Here is a 19,217-nt window from a genome sequence, read left to right as displayed (position 1 = left end):
AGCCTGTGTATTTTCATTGCTTTTACTGGACGTTTGCTGCAGACCACAGGGAAACACCAGCATTCAGACTCCATCATACACGCCTGCCTGTCCACCATTATGACACCCACTGCCTATGCATGTCTGCGTGTGTGTGCACAAAAACATGAGTGTCCATTTGTGTATGTTTTGCTCTTTTCACTCTGAGAGGCACAGAAATTCTACCTAACAGGCGTGTTAGAAAGTTTGAGAAGTAAACTGGACGGACGGCGAGTTTAATCTGCTGTTAATCAGCTCCTCGGAAAACTCACTCAAGCATCAGACACTGCAGATTGCTCTGCCTCTCCCTGTAACTCTCTCTCTGTGTTTTTCCTAGTCATCACTTTACTCTCCCCCTGAATCACTCCATTTCACCCCCACCTGCCTCCCCAATCATCCCTTGTTTCCCTCTGTGGTCGCCTCCCCGCTCCCTCCTCTGCCTTTTTTCTCTTCTTCTGTTGTGTGTGATATGCTGAGAAGCCCTCAGGATTAAATCTAAGTCTTTTGTTTATCATCTCAGCTATTACTGCTAATGCTGGCTCTGCCTCTCTCTCACTGCGTGTGTGTCCACGCATGCATGTGTGGGCAAGCTCTCAGATCAAACACAGCGTAAGACGAGCCCATAAACAAGCCTTCAGGACCACTTAGGGTTTTCTGGGAGAGTCTGTGTGGGGGGGGTACACAGAGGGGGAGTTAGGTACAGAAATCAGCTGCTCTGTTTATGTGCCTTTCAGTGGTGATTACCGGTCCAATCTGTCTGTTTAACAGAGGAAATATCATAGCCTCGCAGAGTGCGGGTGTGCTTATGTGTGTGTTTGTGAGACTGAGGAGATGCTTATGGTACAGTTGCAGTGCAGAAGGCTGGAGAGATGCCACAGATTTGCGTTGAAGTAGAGCGCCGGTGCAGCAGTAAGTGTTTATTTACTTATATGTACAAGCCTTACTGAGTCAGGAGAGTGAAAGCAGAGGAAGCAGAAGACCACCACAGACCAGAGGACTGAGGATATGTGTCAGACATACTGTACGGCCTTGGCACTGGCCTGTGTTTCCACACAGTGCAGTGAAGGCTGTGTACTGTGTGTGTGAGTGGGCACACATGCTGGCAGGTAATACCCAGCCTGTAGGAGGGAATATATTTAGAGTCAGTTTACAGACTGGAATATTCATAGAGATGAATAGGCTACATTATACACTCAGCATATTATTTCCAAGTCATTACTGTGCAGTCAGTGCAAGTTTGAGTCATTTGTATGTCATGTATTGAACAGCACATAGCAGGTAAAGTGTAACTGAAAGTGTAAATAGTTCAAGTCTTGTGGTATTAAATTCAGTCTGATGAATAGAAGCTGATTTTTCCTGATGGGAAACATTTTCTAGAAAAAGAAACATGTTGATAGTTTCAACTGCGGCCACTAGATGGCGCCAAAGCGATACAAATTAACCCTCAAGCGGTGCAATAAATGAGAGTGTAAGTGGTTTCTGCGGGCAGTGTCAAACCAGGAAAAACATAATCTAACCAGTAGCACCCTGTCTATATACGTGTTGTGTTTTGAGGTTACATACAGAGAACTTCGTTTCAGTTTCGGATGTCCTATTAATCTCCTCCAGCCACCGGAAGCGCTATTAAAGCCGAGGTTGCAAAGTGCGTCACACACACACACCGCGGAGCCTGCAGTCTAGCACCGGTAGTCTCACCCGTTTTTTCTGTCCGCACAAGAAACCCGACCTGACGTTTCTACTCCAACATGGTGAAGATTGCTTTTAACTCGGCTCTGGCGCAGAAGGCGTTAGGAAAAGATGCGCCAGCCGCTGAGAAGGTGAGGAAACGGGCTTCAGCGCAGTGTCTGGTCCCGGTGTCTGTTTTTCAGACCGTTAGCAGGCCTCATGCAGCAGCTGTGACCGTGGACTTCACCCATGCACATTTTCAGAAGGCCGGCATGCGTTCCTCAAGTTTAGACGTGTTATATTGTGGGTTGAAGTGTTGTTTCGTTTTTCAAAGTGGATTGAGAATGATATTGCACCTGATGCAGCAAACTGCCGGACCGCCCATCTTCCGCACAGCTGTTGTGCAGAGGCCATAGATTCAGTGGGATAAGAGGATTGTTGAGACAAAGCTTTATATGATGTTGATTTTCAGTGCATTCAATATAATTATTCACTGTATAATTACATATGTGTGTGTGGTCCAGGTATCCCTCATGTTGTGGGGACGTAAATCTGTTTACACAGTCATGTTGTGGGGACTTGCCTCCCTTATGAGGACAAAAAGCAAGTCCCTACAACATAAATCATTAATTTTAGGGTGTAGACTTGGTTTAAAGGTTAGTTTATGGTTATGTTAAGGTTAGGGTTAGGGTTAGGCATGTAGTGGTTATGGTTAAAGCTAGGATACGTCTCTAGTTAATGTAATGTCCCCTTAAGTGATGGAAACACAAATGTATGTTTGTGTGTGTGTGTGTGTGTGTGTGTGTGTCTAGGATCCTGAGCTGGCCTCTGCTCCAGTGAGCACAGAGGGCTCCACAGGTCGCTGTCTGCTCACCCTGCTGGGCATCGCCTTCATCCTCAGCGGGCTCATCGTGGGGGGAGCATGTCTCTATCGATACTTCACCCCAAAGGTTAGTGAGTGTGTGTGTTTGCTTGTGTTTGTGCATATTGTTCATTGTCAGTATTCTATGTATTATTGTCGTGAGACTCACAGTGGGTTCTTCTGCCTGATTAAAGTGTGTAAACTGTGTCAAACAGCAACACCCTATGTGCCACAGAGGATGTGATGTGATCCAGTACATGATTTAAACAACTATAAGCACCTGCTAAGGGTGATTAGTGTACCACATTTGGTATCTTAAATCTAAAAAACTGCTTAGAAATGTTTAAACTGCATCTTGTCTAGAATCAAAATATACATATAGACAAACGTGGGACACCATTATGTGCCAGATTTTCTTATTTCATTTAAGTGCAGCAGGTTCCTGTCTATATCTGCATCTATATTGTCTTATAAAGGCAAAATGCCAAAAAAAAAAACAATCCTTGAAATGCCTTCTTAAGAAGTTAAGAAATCCTTTAAATATAGTTGGGCCGTTGGATTTAAAGCAACTGAATTTCAACCACATGTAAACATAACAGTTTAAATAATGTCTCAGAGCCAAGTGTTTGGAGTAACCTGTGAACATAGTTGTATTCAAAGTACTGAAACTACTTTGAATTCTCTTCTTTAATTTTGGCCAGAGACATGCAGGAAGGATGGTGGGGGAGGGGGGGGAGTGGGGGTTATTTGAGTTTAGGAAGAATTATTATGGCTGCCTGTGACTGCTGATAGGACCCTCTCGCCTTGCTTTGGTGTGAAACGAGTGCTGACTCTTGCTCATTTCTGTCTTCAGAAAAAGTGCAGGCTTCACTTATTTGAATCTTGCTGTGTTGCAAGTGGGAGAGTTTCACATTCAATATAGTGTCTCTGTGTTCAGGGGTTTCCTCTCTTATGAAACTGAAGCAACGCCTTAACCATCTTATCGAACTGTTATTACAGTAAACACCTCATTTCAAATGAAATTCAGCTTTGCTCAGGAGACTCATCCTACATGCATGCCGTGGTATTGACGGCTCAGCTTCTTCTTTCTTTAGTGCGTCAGATTCTGTCTTCTGTCTTGTTGCAACAAACAGTACGTTTCCTATAGCCTAAGCAAACATTTTGATATGTACCTTTTAATATCATATCACATTTCTCCCTGTAATGTGATCCAGTTAATATAGATTGTACTGAGAATAAACACCAGTTACTCTTAGCTCATAATTTTGGTTTGGTGTCCCTCACAGGCTACTATTATTACACTAATATTCGACAAGTAGTGAGAAAGGTCGCAACAACAGGATACCAGTGTTGCTCTGTCTCTGCAGGAGGTGTAAATGACACCAGGAAGTTGTTTCATAAGTCATTACAGGAACATGATAAGACCATGAGTTTGTCTTGCTTTTTTTTATATAAAACAATATATATTAACATATATAATATATTCATATAAGCACGATTCTACTTTTTACCCGTTAGTGGTAGAAAATAATTAAATGCAGCCAAGTTTAACAATTTTTACTCCGAGGCTACACATCTTCAGACAAAAATTTTGTAAGAGGATGTTTCAAGACTAAGAGTTTACAGCCATGTTAGCAGTTCTGTGAGGCTATATTTAGCCTGTATTTAGTAGTGCTTTGAGCCATAATGCTACACCAGCATGCTAACATGCTCACAATGAAAGTGCTAACTGATGTTTAGCCGACATATTCAACATGTTCACCATCTTAGATTAGCCTCTTAGCATACTAACATTTTCTAATTAGCACCAAACACAGAGTACAGGTGAGGCTGATGGGAAAGTCATTAGTTTTTGGTTTATGTGGTCATAAACCAAAGTGTTGGTAAATTTTTGACCTGGTGCTGGTGCTAGATGAAAAGTTAAGGAATTACCAAAGTGACTATGATTCATCCTAGGGGGAACATGAATGTGTGCACCAAATTTCATGGCCATCATTTCAATGGTTTTTGAAAAATTTTACTCAAATCCGCAAATTTAAACCTCATGGTGGTGCTAGAGGAACTGTCCGGGGGTCACCAAAGTCATCAGGATACAACCTCTGAGGACTATGAATATCTGTACTGAATGTCATGGTAATCCACCCAGTAGTTGATGAGATATTTCAGTCTGGACCAAAGTGGTGGACCGACTGACAGACAGTCATCCATAGATAGTTGTACAGCAGAAGCTAAAGACAAACCACTGGCTGCATAGATCTGAGACCAGTTGAAGTACACATGGTTACAGAAGCAGAGACCCACTTTATCACCATGTGAAAGTCACAATGTACTTTTGTTGTGAGTGTTTCTTGCTACTGAGAATGAACAACCAAATTTCTGGGGCAACTGGTTTGTGCTGATTTTCATCACAAAATAACTATTTGAATTTGTTCACCATAAACTGCTAATATCTAAAAATATAACAAGATCCGAGAGTGTTTTTTCTTTAGCTGACCAGCTATATCTGGGCACCATCGTTCTTTTCTGTCTTCGTTCTGTGGAACAGTGTGATTTAATTTTATTCTTGTGTCCTCCAGAGACTGTATCACGGCGCGATGCAGTTTAACGACGTGTCAGCCGGAGCTGGAGGAGAGAGCGAGCCGTACTACCTGCCACGGGTGGAGGAGGAGGTGGAGATCTCTGACAGCATGGCCGTCATCAGTGTGCCCCCTCCTCGCTTCAGACCTGGAGATCCCGCCTACATCCTCCATGATTTCAACAGGGTGAGAAAGGAAACTTAACACCTTTACATACAGTACTTGTGCGCTCTGATTCATGTGGTTTAAATTCATTCCTGATTACTTCACTCGTGTGTGTTTGTGTGTGTGAGTAGAAGCTGACGGCATATCTGGACTTGACTCTGAGGACCTGCTTTGTGATTCCTCTGAACACCTCAGTGGTGCTCCCCCCTCAAGACCTCATTGACCTCTTCTCACAGCTGATGGTGAGTAGTGATCAGCTGTGGATCTGAAGATGCAGCTGCCAATAGAAGACACCTTGCTCGAATGATAAAGGAAAAACTATACTGACACTCACTCAAACTCATGCATAAGCCCTAATATTAAGGACTAAATATTACTTGGGGAAATCCAGATTTATAATTGAATTTAAAGATTGTTTTTGTAAAGAAAAAAATTTAACTTCCTATATCTGACGAAGTACGCATTCTCGGATATTAGTATTAGAGATAGACTCTGTATGAGTCATATTCACTAGAATTCGCCTGGCGTTTCCCTTTTTTTAAGATATGAGATATGAACACTGGTGTCAGTCAGTGGAACCTAGAGTAGGTTCTCTAAATCGTTAAGTTAATCTGTTTGTTTGTTTTTTTATCAAGGACAACTGTGTCTTGGCAGTATCAGAAACCTTTTTACTCACATGCCAAAACCTTTCAAAAATACTATTTACCACCACAATATTTATTTTTATTTATAAAGAATATGTTGTACCACCTTAACTCAGATTTTTAGGGTATATTATCAAGTTTTTGTAGAGCATTTGAAGTAGGAGTGGAATGTGGTCAGCATGTTTTATAACAGTTACTCCCAACACAGTTTGAGAGCACGGAGAGTTCAGTTGGTTTTAAAAAAGTTATTCTCACCGAGCTATCCAGTATAACGTGCAGCATTTGGTGTGTAGTGGGTGGTGGTTTCCGTCAGCAAATTTCATTATGCAGTCTTAAAATGTTTCATAAAATGCAGAAGTTTGGGGATGATTTATTAATTCTTCCTCCCACTCCCCGCTCTTAGTGTTCACACTTGGCTGCAGTCATAATTCACTGAGCTGCTTTTTTCTTTGGAAAGACTAAAAGTGGTTTAAGATGTATCATGATTCCCTCATGATCCTTTCTGTCTGTCTCAGTCGGGCTCATACCGCAGCTACCTGGTGCATGAGGACCTGGTGGTGACAGAGCGTATTGATGATATCAAACCTCTGGGCTTCTACATCCGCCGGCTGTGTGATGGCAAGGAAACGTACAGAATGCAACGCCGCGCCAGCCTGCCAGGTCTGGATGTGCTGGACAACTAAAAACTTTAACAGACATTTTGTTGTGATTGTTTCATTTACATCTGAAGAGCAACTGCATGTGTTTTTAAATTTTATACTTCCATCGTTTCCTTCTAGTTGATGCCACTTTTCAAAAATGTGCCTCTGTTTTAAAGTCAAACTGAAATGTGGATTCTCCTCACTCTTTATGTAAGGAAACATTAGCTCACTTTGATAATGATACAGCAAATATTGTGCAGATTTTTCCACTTTTCAAAAGAAGTTAAAACAGCTTCTAGGCTTCAAGTCTCTGAGTTATTCCCATGGTAATAGAGTTGCGAAGTGGGAGGGACCACTGATTCCGACTCACTGATGGGACTAAGCAATGGCTAACATTGTTAGCGCTCAGCTAGATTAACCGAAAATTCCCCCTCTGGACCATACTAATGTAGGGGGTGCTGCCATTGCAGAAAAATGAATATGAATAAACATGAATTTCTTTTTGTGTAATTACAATTTTGACCAAATTTGTACACAGGTGAGAACAAAGACCAATGATATACGTATATACTGATTTCTCAGGAAAAAAAGACTTTAAATTTCAGTTTGACTTTAAAAAGGAAATGTGTCAAACATGCAGTCAATTCATTATTTAAGACTAATTTGCATGTATCTTTGTGTTTGTCAGGTGGAGGCATCCAGAAGCGCTCTGCAGACGATTGTTTCACCTTCCACCACTTTGAAAACAAGTTTGTGACGGAGACCCGGATCTGCAAGGCTTGATGGGAAAGCATGAGCATAGGTCAGAGAGAGTAATGGAGAGAGCCAGAATGACGGAAAAAAAGAAAGAGAGAGTGGGAGTAGGCGAAGGAGGGAACAACTTTTATCGGAAAGTTACTTTTGTATAAAATTCTAACTCCAGTTTTTGCCTCCCCTGCTTTTAACCCCCCAGTGATATTTAATTGTGAATTTAAGTTACAGCACTCTAGCATAAACCCTTTCTCTGCTATATTTCCCTGAACCTGCATATGTCATAGCTCTCTTGCTCAAGTATTCACTAGCTAGTCTTGTACCAATAACCTGCATCAGCCTGTTAACCAAGGATTTACTAAGTTTCATTTCTTATGTTAGTTTTTTTGTTCTGTTACTGTTGCTTCCTGCAGACTGATCTCATCGTTGTTACTGTGCTACAACATACAGTCACCTACAGACGAGAGAATTGTTAGTCATTCTACTGGATATCCTAGTGATGCTGAGAAGTCATTCATATCAGACCTGTCTGTGTGTCAGCCTGCTGTTCCAACTCTTAACAGACATTAAAAGGGTTTGTCTCCTGCTGACGAGAGAAACTACGTGTTATAGTAGGATATAGCGCAAATCACCCTGGAAATGTATGGTACGGTACGGTACAGTTGCAGTATGTAACGTGGTTGTCATTGTCTTTTATGGATGGTACCAGAGATGCACAAGCCCAGAGCTTTCAGTCACTATTTTGTAGATATTTCCCAGAGTGCCCTGCTGCTCCCAGAGGCCTCTGCTGTCCTGCTGTGTGATGATTTTATGTCATTAATGGTGTCAAACCTGATGGTGAACAGTCTAGCACCCTATATGACCAGTGTTTGTGTTTGTGTAGAAACCTCATTTGTGATAATAAACATGAAGGATGGTCGATGAAGGAAAAGGAGTGTATAAGCTAAAGGGAAATTTCACCAAATTTGACCTTGAAAATACTTGTTCTTTCTGCCAGATTTTTTTTTAATTCTTATGAATGAATTTGTAGTCCTGTGATGAAATTATCTTTACAGAGACATTTAGTTGCTGTAGGTTCAGAATCTACAAGTTTTGCAAAATCCTAGATATTTTAAATTGTTATAGGAACATATTTGTAAAAGAAAAAAAAAAACTTCAGCAAACCCTCAAGTATGGAAAAAAAGACCTTTTGCCAACTAACCTCCAAAATAATTTTCAATGCTTTCCCACGTGATGCCTGCATAGAAAGACAATCAGACAGGAAGTGAGCGTGTGAAAATGTTTCTGTCTCAGCTTTTTAACAGACGATTAAGAAGATTAGATCAACAAAAAAACAATGTTGTGTGCAGCTATTGAACCGAATCTCACTTTGTTGTTGAATAAAGCTGTTTCTTTACCTACTGAATATTTTTGCAGTTTGCTTTATTATCACAGCGCCAATGAAAACAGCACTTTGGAACATTAACGCTTTTATCATCCTCTGCAAGCTGTGAGCTTGTCATAAAACTGGAGAGTCTCTAGTGGAAAACTGTGGCTGCTTCAGAGGTTTTCCGGTATTCTGTATTTCCTGATGCCTATTAGAGATGTTGGCACTGATGGCAGGTTCATCCCTCATAACAGGAACTGCTCACTCTTCACCAGGGCCATATAAATTTAGAAAGAGCAAACACACCTTTTATTGAAAAAATAAATAGAAAAAGTTCCCATTTTGAAACTCACATACTGTCTTACATGTAAATGACGTTTTCCTCTGTTGTAGGAACGCATAGATTTCATCTCAGGGTTTAGTGGGTGAGTTTAGAGAGAATGACTGTAGTCTACTCATCTTGTAAGTCCTCTCCAGCTATGCAGGACAAACGCCTGGTGAAAGTCATGCTCTCTGTTATCTCTGGCTTGCTCAGTCGCCGCTTGAATTCATCCGTTGTGAAATAGTACATGAGTGGGTCCAAGCAGCAGTTCAGGCTGGCCAGGCAGAGTGTGACAGGGTGAGATCTTTGAATCAGGTCCCTGAGGATGCAGTCTTTGAAAGTGTTGGCCTTGACCATGAAGTCCAGGGGCATAGTGATATGGTAAGGAGCAAAGCACACTAAGAAGACCACAGCACAGCTTAGCACCATCCTTAACGCCCTACGCTTCTCCCCTCGGTCAGAAACCGCCCCCACTGTTGACTTCTTAAGGCTCCCAGCAGTCAGGCAGGTGCAGGCTATCACCAGGATGAGCGGGATGATGAAGCCCAGCAGCTCAGCTATGATTAAGAGGGCCAAGGCTGCTGGGGTACTGATATCCTGCATGGGCAGCTCTGAGAAACACACTGAGGTGAGGTTACCATGACTAGAGTTAAGGTTTGTTTTATCGCTGGGATTCCTCAGCAGAGGGAATGGTAGACAGCCCAGGCAGACCAACAGCCAGCCGAGGCCACATATTAAGTTGTCTCCTTTTCTCCTGGATGAGTTATACCTCAGTGGTCGCATGATGAGCTCACAGCGGCGCACGCTGACACACGCCAGGAAGTAGATAGAGGCGTACATGTTGACGTACTTCAGGTAGAAGCAGATCATGCAGAGAGACTGACCAAAGGGCCAGGCTCCGTTCAGGTAATAGTAGATCCGCAGAGGCAGAGAGAGAACCTGAGAGGAACAAAGAGTGTCAAGATGGTGGTACAACTACAAACAAACAACAGCAAAAAACAAAAAAAAGAAAAAGAAACAAACAAAACCCTCTTATTTTTGTCTTATTGTGATAACAGGTCAGTTAATGCATCCGCTTTTTTTCTGAAACAATCTACTGTAGTTAACAACCATCATTGGTTAATTGTTGAAAGGATTGGTTCACATTGTTTCAAGTATGTTGTTGAAATCGTGGTAGATACCCACTTGATTTGAATAACTAAGACCACCGTTGCCTCATGTTAGCTACAGCTGAACACTGGAATGCATTTTTGCCCAGCTTCTCAAATGTTTTATATCACTGCAAGTTCAATAACCTTTGCAGTCTGAACTGTTGGTTGTACAAAACAAGCAACTTGATGATATCACCCAAAACTTGGAACGCGTGATGGACATCTTCCAGAATTTTTGATATTTAATAGGTTAAAACTTTATTTTAATTTCCCTATAACACACTATAAAGTAGTTGTAAGGTGAGGACATTTTTAAAGGTTTATGTATGTATGTATTTTTCCACAATTATAACTCCTCCCGTGAAACACCTGTAAACGGTGTATAAATTAATAATAAGGGATTGACACAATTTAACAGTCATCCCCAAATAAATTGTTATATAAAATATTATTGGATAAAAAATAATAATTTAGTCATAAATTATTGGATGAATATGAAATATGTTATATCCATTAATTATATTTATTAATTAAGTGCTTATGATTTATTGTATTTATTAATGTAGTATTCATTATGCTCCATGACAACTACGTACACTCCATCTGCTAATGAAGGCCCTGAGATTTGCCTGAAAGTCCTGCAAGAAATCAAGTAAGTGGACCTTGAGTTAAAGGTGCAGTGTGTAGAATTTAGTGGCATCTCGCAGAACAGACTCAGCAGAAAAGGAATATAATATTCATAAGTATGTTTTAATTACTGTATAATCACCTGAAAATAAGAATCATGTTTTCGTTACCTTAAAATGAGCCTTTTGTATCTACATAGGGAGCAGGTCCTCTTCCACGGAGGCCGTTATGTTGCACCACCATGTTACACCAATTTGGTTGTAATTTACAATCTCACCACTAGATGCCACTAAATTGTACACACTGGTCCTTTAAGATTTTTTTTTTTTTGTCAAACAAAAGAATGAACTTTCAAGCTCAACATGTCTTGATTTGTACACATATAAACACAGTTAATATATGTTTTAAAATACAAGTTAAGATTTCTTCATGTATGTTTGTTCATATATTGTACATAATAGCTATGTTATTCTGTATTTATCAGTCATTCATTCAGTCATTCAACTGTTATGGATGCTCTAATTATTGACAAATACATTAATAAACACTGAAAATGTATAAATCTATTTACAACTACATTATAGTGGATTATAAACAATCTACTAAGTGTTATACACTGTTTATACATGCTAAACAGGGGGGTTTATGTGTTTAAGTTTTACCAATTAAACTCTTAATTGAAAAAAAATAATTGATACAATTAATAATAACTCTAACCCTTGTAAATTAATCATTAATGAAAATTATCATTACTTGCAGCCTTTCCATTCACCCAAAGGATTTATCTTAACATGATAAAAACTTATCCCTAGTCAAATTATATTAAATGAGATGTGACAACAGACAGACTGATGTATGAGATAAACAAAAACCTAAGAAAATAATCATATATATAAGAGACGTAGAGAGATTCTTACCTGCAGCAGGTCGGCCATAGCCAGATTCATCATGAACACCACAGCCTTCTTGGTTTCTTTGATATAAACCCTGAACACCCACAGCGCCAGCACGTTACCCAGCAGGCCTGGCGCTAGGATCACGCTGTACACCACTGCATACACATAGTGTTGGTATTTATGTAGATCATCTTCTTCACAGCTTACGTTGGTTGAGTTCATCTTAAGCCAGGGGCTGTTTTACTGTTAACTGTTAAGACAAGCTGCCCTGTGAACCAACAGGAAGCTTGTATCAGGGGAGCTGTTTGTAGTCTGGTGATGGGTGAGCATCCATGTTGACCATCATGGTGAGAAGCAGATCATGCTGTGCCACTAGAGTCCTGTTCCCTACAGCATCCCACAGAGATAAATAATGTTCTATTTCAGTGAAGTTGAAGACAGACCTCCAGAGTTTCAGTCTCAGAAGCACTTCATCCTGGTAGGGGAGAGAAAAGTGGGTCAGTTCAAAGATGTTTCTAGACAGATATGTAAAACTGTGTCCAAGCACCATAAAGCCGGAAAGAAAAACAGTCCGTCTGTCTGACTGTCAGGTGCAATGTAAGCTCACAGCATGGAGGCCTGCATGAGTTTCCTCTCACTTACCAGAAAACAGGCAGATCAGGCATATCTGAAACTCTGAATCGATCTTGTGCAATAGATGTGGTTGTCTGTCTGAATGTGAGACGTGACTGTGACAAAGTGGACACTTGCTCTGCCTCCCTTCCACTGCATGCTGGGATATGTGAAAGCAGGTATCTAGACAAAACAGGTTGATATTTGTCACTGTAAATCATCCTCTAATGGCCGCATGTTTTGCATGTTGTCCAGATAGCCATCAGGTAATGAGTGAGAGCCTTTCTTGATCAGACACATATCACATTGTACAGCACATACAGACACTCGCACTCACATGCAAACACGTTCACACCTGACACCTCAGCATCAGCCTGTCCTAACACCTTTTAAGACTGTGCATTAGACAACATACAGATCTTTGTGTGTGATCACAGCTTTTGCAATGGCATTTACAGTAAATGTGTCAGCCCACAGAGACGTAAATGCGACAATTTCCCACACAGCGTTCCCTATTCAGCATCTCCACCTGCAAAGGGGCCTATAATAAACCAGTGTGAAATGCCTCTGTGCAATGCATCAGTGAAACCCGTGGTTGACAGATCAGACTAGGCATGTGGTTAGCGGGTCCGACAAAGGCAAACCAGCCCTCAGTCTGCTAAGATATGAGGAACAACTCTTTCTGTGGTGAATCCACCATTTCAGTGTAAGTCATACCTAAAAGGCTGTTTGACAGTTCCAACAGCACAAAATGAAAGTCATTTCAGAAGGGTTTAAAGAGTTTTAGACAACCTACACTTGATTTTTGCTTAAAATGGAAATGCACAGTCATATCTGGAATTGAACTACTAACTTGTAGGCATGGTACACCTACTTCTGTTAACAATACTAAGTCTATACTGTTTCTGTGTGGGTTTCTTTACTGTTTGGTACAACAAACCGTTCATGAGGGACTAACAACTAACAATTATTTTCATTATCAATTAATCTGTCAATTAGTTGATTAGTTGTTTAGTCTACAAAATGTCAGAAAATGGTGAACAGTGTTGATCAGTGTTTCCCAAAGCCCAAGATGCAACCTAAAATGTCTTGTTTTGTCCCGACAGATAATCCACAACCCAAAGATATTCAGTTTACTATCATTTAAGACTGAAGAAACCAGAAAATAGTCCAATTTCATAAGCTGTCACCTGAGAATGAAGTCATTCTTTCTTTAAAAAAATTACTCAAAATGATTCATCGTGATTACACATATATGTTGTGTCATCTGTCTGTGAAGATTCATCCTTTTGTGATGCAGTTTTCTCTCTGATCTGAGCTGATTGGGAACAAAGCAAAGAGAGGCTGTTTTGTTTTCAGTGTCCTGGTCTTTCACACATATTTTACAGCTCAGAATTTATGGGGTGAATATCATGTGGTATTTCGAAACTGAAAAGAAAGATTTGAAAGGTTGAAACTCAGTGTCAAAGCTTGAAAACAAATAAAAAAGGTTTTGCAAGACTGAAACTAAGTTTTGAAGACTTGCGTAATGTTTTGATAGACTGAATTTTGCTTTTTAATCTCTACAAACATTATTCTGTATTTGAGTTTTCTTTCTTCACAACTGCAGCTCTCTTTTTACTGTGTTTCTCCAACACATTTTCAGTTTCAAATTTGTCACTGTTCTCCCAGTGTATTAGTTTGTTTGAAACCTTGTAAATGGTGATCTGAAAACTGGTGCATATATGTTGTCAAAAAAGTTTTGAAAAGAGTTCTGAAAGGGCAAATCTTTATTCTTTACTGAAACTTAAGTAAACTTATGAAACTTATTTTGCACTTGTGTTACAGACTGTTCTTTCAGAGCAGAGTTTACAACACCCACTTTTCAGATATCTGCCCACACAGTTGTGAACTTGCGAGTCACGTGATTGCTGGCAGTGTTGCCCTGCAGCTCTGGTCTGAAACTGTCAAAAAATAACACCTGTCTGGCTGAGGTGTCATGTGAAGCATTGTCTGTTTTTGATGAGGGTGGCCGCTGATCACAGCTGGATCAGCTGTCAGTTAGCTGTGGAATTACAACTTCTGGGTCCTATGGGCCCAAAAGGCATGTTTCCCACACACAATCATGGGAAAAGGAGCGGCTGTAAAACGGTGGATACATTTTTTTGAGCACGACAACACCCACAAAATGACTTGTTTCACTATCAAAATTTGATCCATTCAGTCCAATCACATTTCAAAAGTCTCAAAGAACCGCATGATTGAACTGTTTTATTCCCATTCAAGTTAGCTGGAAGGCTAAACCGCAAGTGTCTAAGCTGGTGGAAGTCTCTAGTGAGCATACTCTTTGGGTGCATAAGTGGGTCATAGAGTGTGTGCAGTATGTTTTCATCTGGGCAATTTCTTTACAGCAGTAAATGGATTTTTTAGCTTAATGTACCACTGAGCAACTTTCATAGGAATGAACGGGGCCCCGCCTCTGACGCTGTATCCAGTTCTCTTTATACATCTATTGTCAGCTTTAACAGCTGTAGCAGCTTTTGATGGAGTTTGTGTCTGCACACGTGCGCTGTTCTAATACTAATAAAAGTGCACAGTTAGTATCACCATCAGAGCAGCAGTGTTTATCTCTGTAGCGAGACAAATACCTGCACATGAATAAAAACCTGCATTCTGTATTTATACTGTGTACTGTGTCCTGCTCAGAGGCACAAGAACCATTTCTACTGCCAGAATGTGTTTATATTATTTATGTATGAATTATTAGCGTCTGTATTTGTTGATATTATGAGATTCATCATTTAATAACCCAGAATATGATCAGAGTGTCTTTTGAACACTGGAAATTATTTATTAGGCTAAATGTTTCAGGGAAAATTGAAATTATGTAACTCATATCAAACCTGACACTCAGGAATTTACAGCCTCACATGTGACTGAATGAAAATGATGATAAATGATGTAAAATGTAAATGTGTTTAAAAAATGTTTCTAATAAATGAAGTTGTTTACGGTTCTTTTGTTGATCAGACACAATTAAGGAGTGGGAGTGATACACTTGAGTTTAATCAGTAATCTGTCTCCACACAGTTATGATGTGATGTTTCAGATCAGTCTGATCAGCTGCAGCATCCAATCAATAACTTCTTTTCCAATAAGGGGGCGTGTCTGCCAGTAAAAGACTTCCATGAAGGTTGCTCTTGTGTATCGTTGCTCACGGCTCTTCAGAGATCCCTCCTTGCTCCTCGCTCCTCAAAGTAGAAATAAGGAGCAGGGTAGGGATATAACCAATTTAACTCCTAAACCTAAAGCCATGTTGGCCAATCAGAAGCCTGAAAAAATTCAGGCCTATTTCCGGTAGCTACCTGTAATGTAGCAATGTGGCAGTGACCTCTGTAGTGCATTCTGACGCCTCTGTTCCTCAGTACAGTGGAAAAGTAACTGAACATTTATCTGTAAACATATAAAAAGTCCTGTTAGCAAGGTTAGAACCAGCACTAGTTTGTCCACATCTGCCATTGCATGAAATCACCGCTTGTAAACAAAAGAGATAACGGCACATATTCTAACACCACAAGTCAAAAACTCAGTTTTCCCTGTCCACACGTTAACACTGAAAACGGAGTTTATAAAAATCCTCACCCTGAAAGGAGTTTTCAAAAGGTCAATTTTCAGTGATCTTAAATGTAGCTTGCATGTGGACGAAAGGCCAAAACGCATAGAAAAAGTTTTCAATCATACATGTATACATGTGGCTCAGACCTCAGAGTTTCAGACCAGAGCTGCAGGACAATGCTGCCAGAAATCACATGACTCACAAGCTCACAACTATGCGGGCAGATTTCTGAAAAACAGGTAGAAACTGAAAATGTGTTGGAGAGACACTGTACAAAGAGAGCTGCAGTTGTGAAGAAAGAAAACTCAAATACAAAATAATATCTGCAGATATTTTTATTATGTTTTTTTCAGCCTATCAATACATTATGCAAGACTTTAAAACTTATTTTCAATCTTGCAAAGCCTATTTTAGTTTAATTTTAAGCTTTCAAACACAAGTTTCAATCTTTCAAAGCTTTTTTTTTCAGTTTCAAAATGTGAAATGATATTCATTCCATGAGAATGTTGTTTTCCTGATGAACTGAAACATAGCAGGAATACTGTCAACACTTACTGCTTTTTGAGGACATTTCTGAAACCCTCAAGGACCATTTTATCTGGAGTAGAGGACAGAGGATTTGTACATCATCCAGGAAAGTGCTTATAAATCCCTCATTATAACAGGACAGATACTATTTGGAACATCATTGCGTAAAGAGGACTGACCACTAGTACAACTACAACAGTTTGTTAAAAATAACAAAGATGATGCACAACTATTAAACATTAACCTCTTCAGGGTTCAACATAGGCTGTCTGAGTGTGTTACTTCTGTACTGGAAAGTCCTTTTAAGATGAGGTGTTTTCCGAGTAATACTTTTATATTATTTATATCTTTAACTGTCAGACATACTCTTCTCTGCTCTGTCCTCTTCCCAGAAGTGGCACAATAAGTATTCAGAGACTTCAATTAAGTAAAAGTACCAGTATAACGATGTAGAATTACTCCATTATATGTAAAATCCCCACATTTAAAAATTTAAGTAAAAGTACAGACATATTATCAGCAAAATGTATTTAAAGTATCAAAGTAATCATTATGAAGGAAAGTGGCTCCTGTTAGTGATGTATTATTATTTATTACATTGTTATTACTACTGAAGCATCACTTTGAAGTACTGTTCTGTACTGTAGCTAGTGACCTTTATATACAGTTAGGTGGTTTAGTGGTTTCCAACTTAGGGGTAACTCCAGTTCCAAAGGGTCACGAGATAAGTCTGAGAGGTTGGTGAAATGATTAATGGGGTGTGAAAAAAGAAGACACTACTTTCCATTGACACAAATTTGCATTCATTTTACTGATTTTTCTCTAATCTTTGCTTTTTTGTGTGAAATATTGGGATAATTTTAGCTCTTTGGGCTTTGAACAGTTATTTAAATTGAGTCAAATGAGAGGTTTAGAGGGTAAATGTCTCTTTTTGGTGGTTCTGCTAACAACTCATAGACATCTTAAACATAATAAGAGGCCCCAACTACAGTCACTGCTTTTTTGTAAGGAGTTGCACGCCAAAAAGCTTATCATATGTCTTTGTGTTAAAGTAACTATTAACTGTAGCTGTAAAATAAATGTAGTGAAGTACAAAGTACAACATTTCCCTCTGAAATGTAGTGGAATAGAAGAAGAAGTAGCATACAATATTAATACAGTTGTATGTACAGTACTGGAGTAAATATACTTCATTTACTTTCCAGCACTGCTTCCCAGTGAAGACATTAACAAGCAAAGGAATTTTAGATAAGTAAAGAGGGGATTTTAGTCAATTTGGATGCTGTACAGCTCTGCTTTTATAGATATAAACCCTCCACAGCACTCTGGCCTCTCTGCCTTTTATCCTGCTTCACAGCACTTGGAAAAGGCTCCCAGGGGACCCCTCAGTCTCCAGTCTCCCTTTTAGCTTCAGTGACCTTTGGCCATTGTGATTTTTTCAGTGTGATTCTTCTCTCATTACTTGTAATCTCACATGTACAGTATGCTTCTGTCAGAGGCTGTTTACATGATCTTGAAGGACTTCTTAGTGATGATCAATCTCTTAATTTCCCCCTTGCAGCTTGTATCAGTGGACCAACATGTACAACAATGACTGTATCAAAGCTGTGATGACCAGTAGTCACACATCATCTCATTATGAGAGAAATATCTTTCTGTAACTTATGAGTTTTTCAGTACTCTGAGAGGAAGACTGACGAGTTACAGTTGGGATTTAGAGTTTTATGAAATTTGTCTGTTTCAGAAAAGAGTTGCTCTTGATAAGCCCCTACCTTAGGATGGAACAGTTTTAGTCCTCAGGTCTTGCAAATGGAAACACATTCTTTTATTCGCTGTGAATCATCTCTCTGTGGGTTGTTGGCGCGTTACAGCTTTTCCATTCAGACATTACATCCTTCGTGTATCAGCATCCAAAATGTTGGCGGTGAGCACCCAGTTCCCTCCACGTGCACTGGTCCAACAAACAAAACATGTCACCACCCATGTCCCAAACAACACACAGATGTGGCACAAAGTCGTGGACAGAGAGAGGAACACAGGCCTACACACATGCACACACACACCCTCAACACATTCCTCACATTGGAGAAACATATGAGATCCCCCATGAGGCATGACTCTACACTTCAAGCATCCAGATGTGAACTGCTTCTCATACAAAAGCTCAATTCTTAAAAAAACATATTGACAGTCAACACCTCACCTCTGTCTTCAACCTTGAAGCTACGTCGCATTCACAATCAAAAAGCAGAAGAGTTAAGAATCAGCCAACACTCATGCAATCCCCTCCCTCCTCCCACCCCCAGTTTCACTGCTCCACCCTCCCGCCGCCTCTCTCCCCTCACACTATTTTCTTCCCACTGTATCTATTTCTCATAAACAATAACAACTGTCTTTTTCTGTTCTAATAAAAAGTTATTTCCTGTTTTGATTTTCTTACCATTATCTCTTTATCGCTTTCCCTCTCTCTCTCAGAGACATACTGTGCTGTACTGGGGGATTTTAGCACACAGAGGGCTTCCTGTGAGTGGGGGGGGGGTGTGGTTAGCAATCATTTCTGACACCATGACTTCCGCTATTCTGCTTGAGGCAATTATTTCCTTGCGGACGATGTCTATTCACCATGTGTGTCCTCTTGATGATAGAACTTAAAAAAAAGATTATAGCATATCAGGACTAAGAATAAATGCTAAAACTGAAAAATTGGAATGTTTTTTGAAAATAAAATTTGATAAGGGTTTGAGGGGAGGGTATATTGTGGTGGGTTAACCAGACACTTGTTAGTTTTCTTGTGGTGGG

General features: G+C 40.0%; 2 protein-coding genes across 6 annotated transcripts; one reads left to right on the top strand and one right to left on the bottom strand.

Moving 5' to 3' along the window:
• The first annotated feature begins 1,498 nt into the window (after window positions 1-1,498).
• LOC121902060 (integral membrane protein 2A-like) lies at window positions 1,499-8,726 on the top strand. Of its 2 annotated transcripts, XM_042419239.1 has the most exons (7): window positions 1,499-1,835; window positions 2,496-2,633; window positions 5,122-5,307; window positions 5,418-5,528; window positions 6,446-6,590; window positions 7,260-7,373; window positions 7,735-8,726. In XM_042419239.1, the coding sequence occupies exons 1-6, from the start codon at window positions 1,764-1,766 to the stop codon at window positions 7,352-7,354; spliced, it is 747 nt and encodes a 248-aa protein (XP_042275173.1). In that variant the 5' UTR covers window positions 1,499-1,763; the 3' UTR covers window positions 7,355-7,373; window positions 7,735-8,726. The 2 variants fall into 2 exon arrangements, with proteins under 2 accessions (XP_042275173.1, XP_042275172.1); XM_042419238.1 differs by having other exon boundaries at window positions 1,500-1,835; window positions 7,260-8,726.
• On the bottom strand, window positions 8,454-18,887 carry gpr174 (G protein-coupled receptor 174). 4 transcript variants are annotated; one of them, XM_042419235.1, is made up of 5 exons: window positions 18,859-18,887; window positions 18,191-18,369; window positions 12,326-12,478; window positions 11,705-12,158; window positions 8,454-9,948 (listed from the first exon to the last, which is right to left on the bottom strand). In XM_042419235.1, the coding sequence occupies exons 4-5, from the start codon at window positions 11,903-11,905 to the stop codon at window positions 9,139-9,141; spliced, it is 1,011 nt and encodes a 336-aa protein (XP_042275169.1). In that variant the 5' UTR covers window positions 11,906-12,158; window positions 12,326-12,478; window positions 18,191-18,369; window positions 18,859-18,887; the 3' UTR covers window positions 8,454-9,138. The 4 variants fall into 4 exon arrangements, with proteins under 4 accessions (XP_042275169.1, XP_042275168.1, XP_042275170.1 ...); XM_042419234.1 differs by lacking the exon at window positions 18,859-18,887 and adding an exon at window positions 18,622-18,682; XM_042419236.1 differs by lacking the exons at window positions 12,326-12,478; window positions 18,859-18,887 and adding an exon at window positions 18,622-18,682.
• Window positions 18,888-19,217: the final 330 nt, after the last annotated feature.

Source organism: Thunnus maccoyii, chromosome 8, assembly GCF_910596095.1.
Source record: "Thunnus maccoyii chromosome 8, fThuMac1.1, whole genome shotgun sequence".
In the NCBI taxonomy this organism is placed as follows: domain Eukaryota; kingdom Metazoa; phylum Chordata; class Actinopteri; order Scombriformes; family Scombridae; genus Thunnus; species Thunnus maccoyii.
Note: the sequence above shows the minus strand (reverse complement) of the source record. Positions and strands in the feature narration are given on the sequence as shown.

What these genes read in the sequence shown, in the direction of transcription:
- LOC121902060 (XM_042419239.1), top strand. Translation starts at nt 1,764, where the DNA reads ATGGTGAAGATTGCTTTTAACTCGGCTCTGGCGCAGAAGGCGTTAGGA. An exon ending in ATCGATACTTCACCCCAAAG is followed by an intron (nt 2,634 to 5,121) that starts GTTAGTGAGTGT and finishes TGTGTCCTCCAG; the next exon opens with AGACTGTATCACGGCGCGAT. An exon ending in TCCTCCATGATTTCAACAGG is followed by an intron (nt 5,308 to 5,417) that starts GTGAGAAAGGAA and finishes GTGTGTGAGTAG; the next exon opens with AAGCTGACGGCATATCTGGA.
- gpr174 (XM_042419235.1), bottom strand. Translation starts at nt 11,905, where the DNA reads ATGAACTCAACCAACGTAAGCTGTGAAGAAGATGATCTACATAAATAC. An exon ending in CTATGGCCGACCTGCTGCAG is followed by an intron (nt 9,949 to 11,704) that starts GTAAGAATCTCT and finishes TGTTCCTCTCAG; the next exon opens with GTTCTCTCTCTGCCTCTGCG.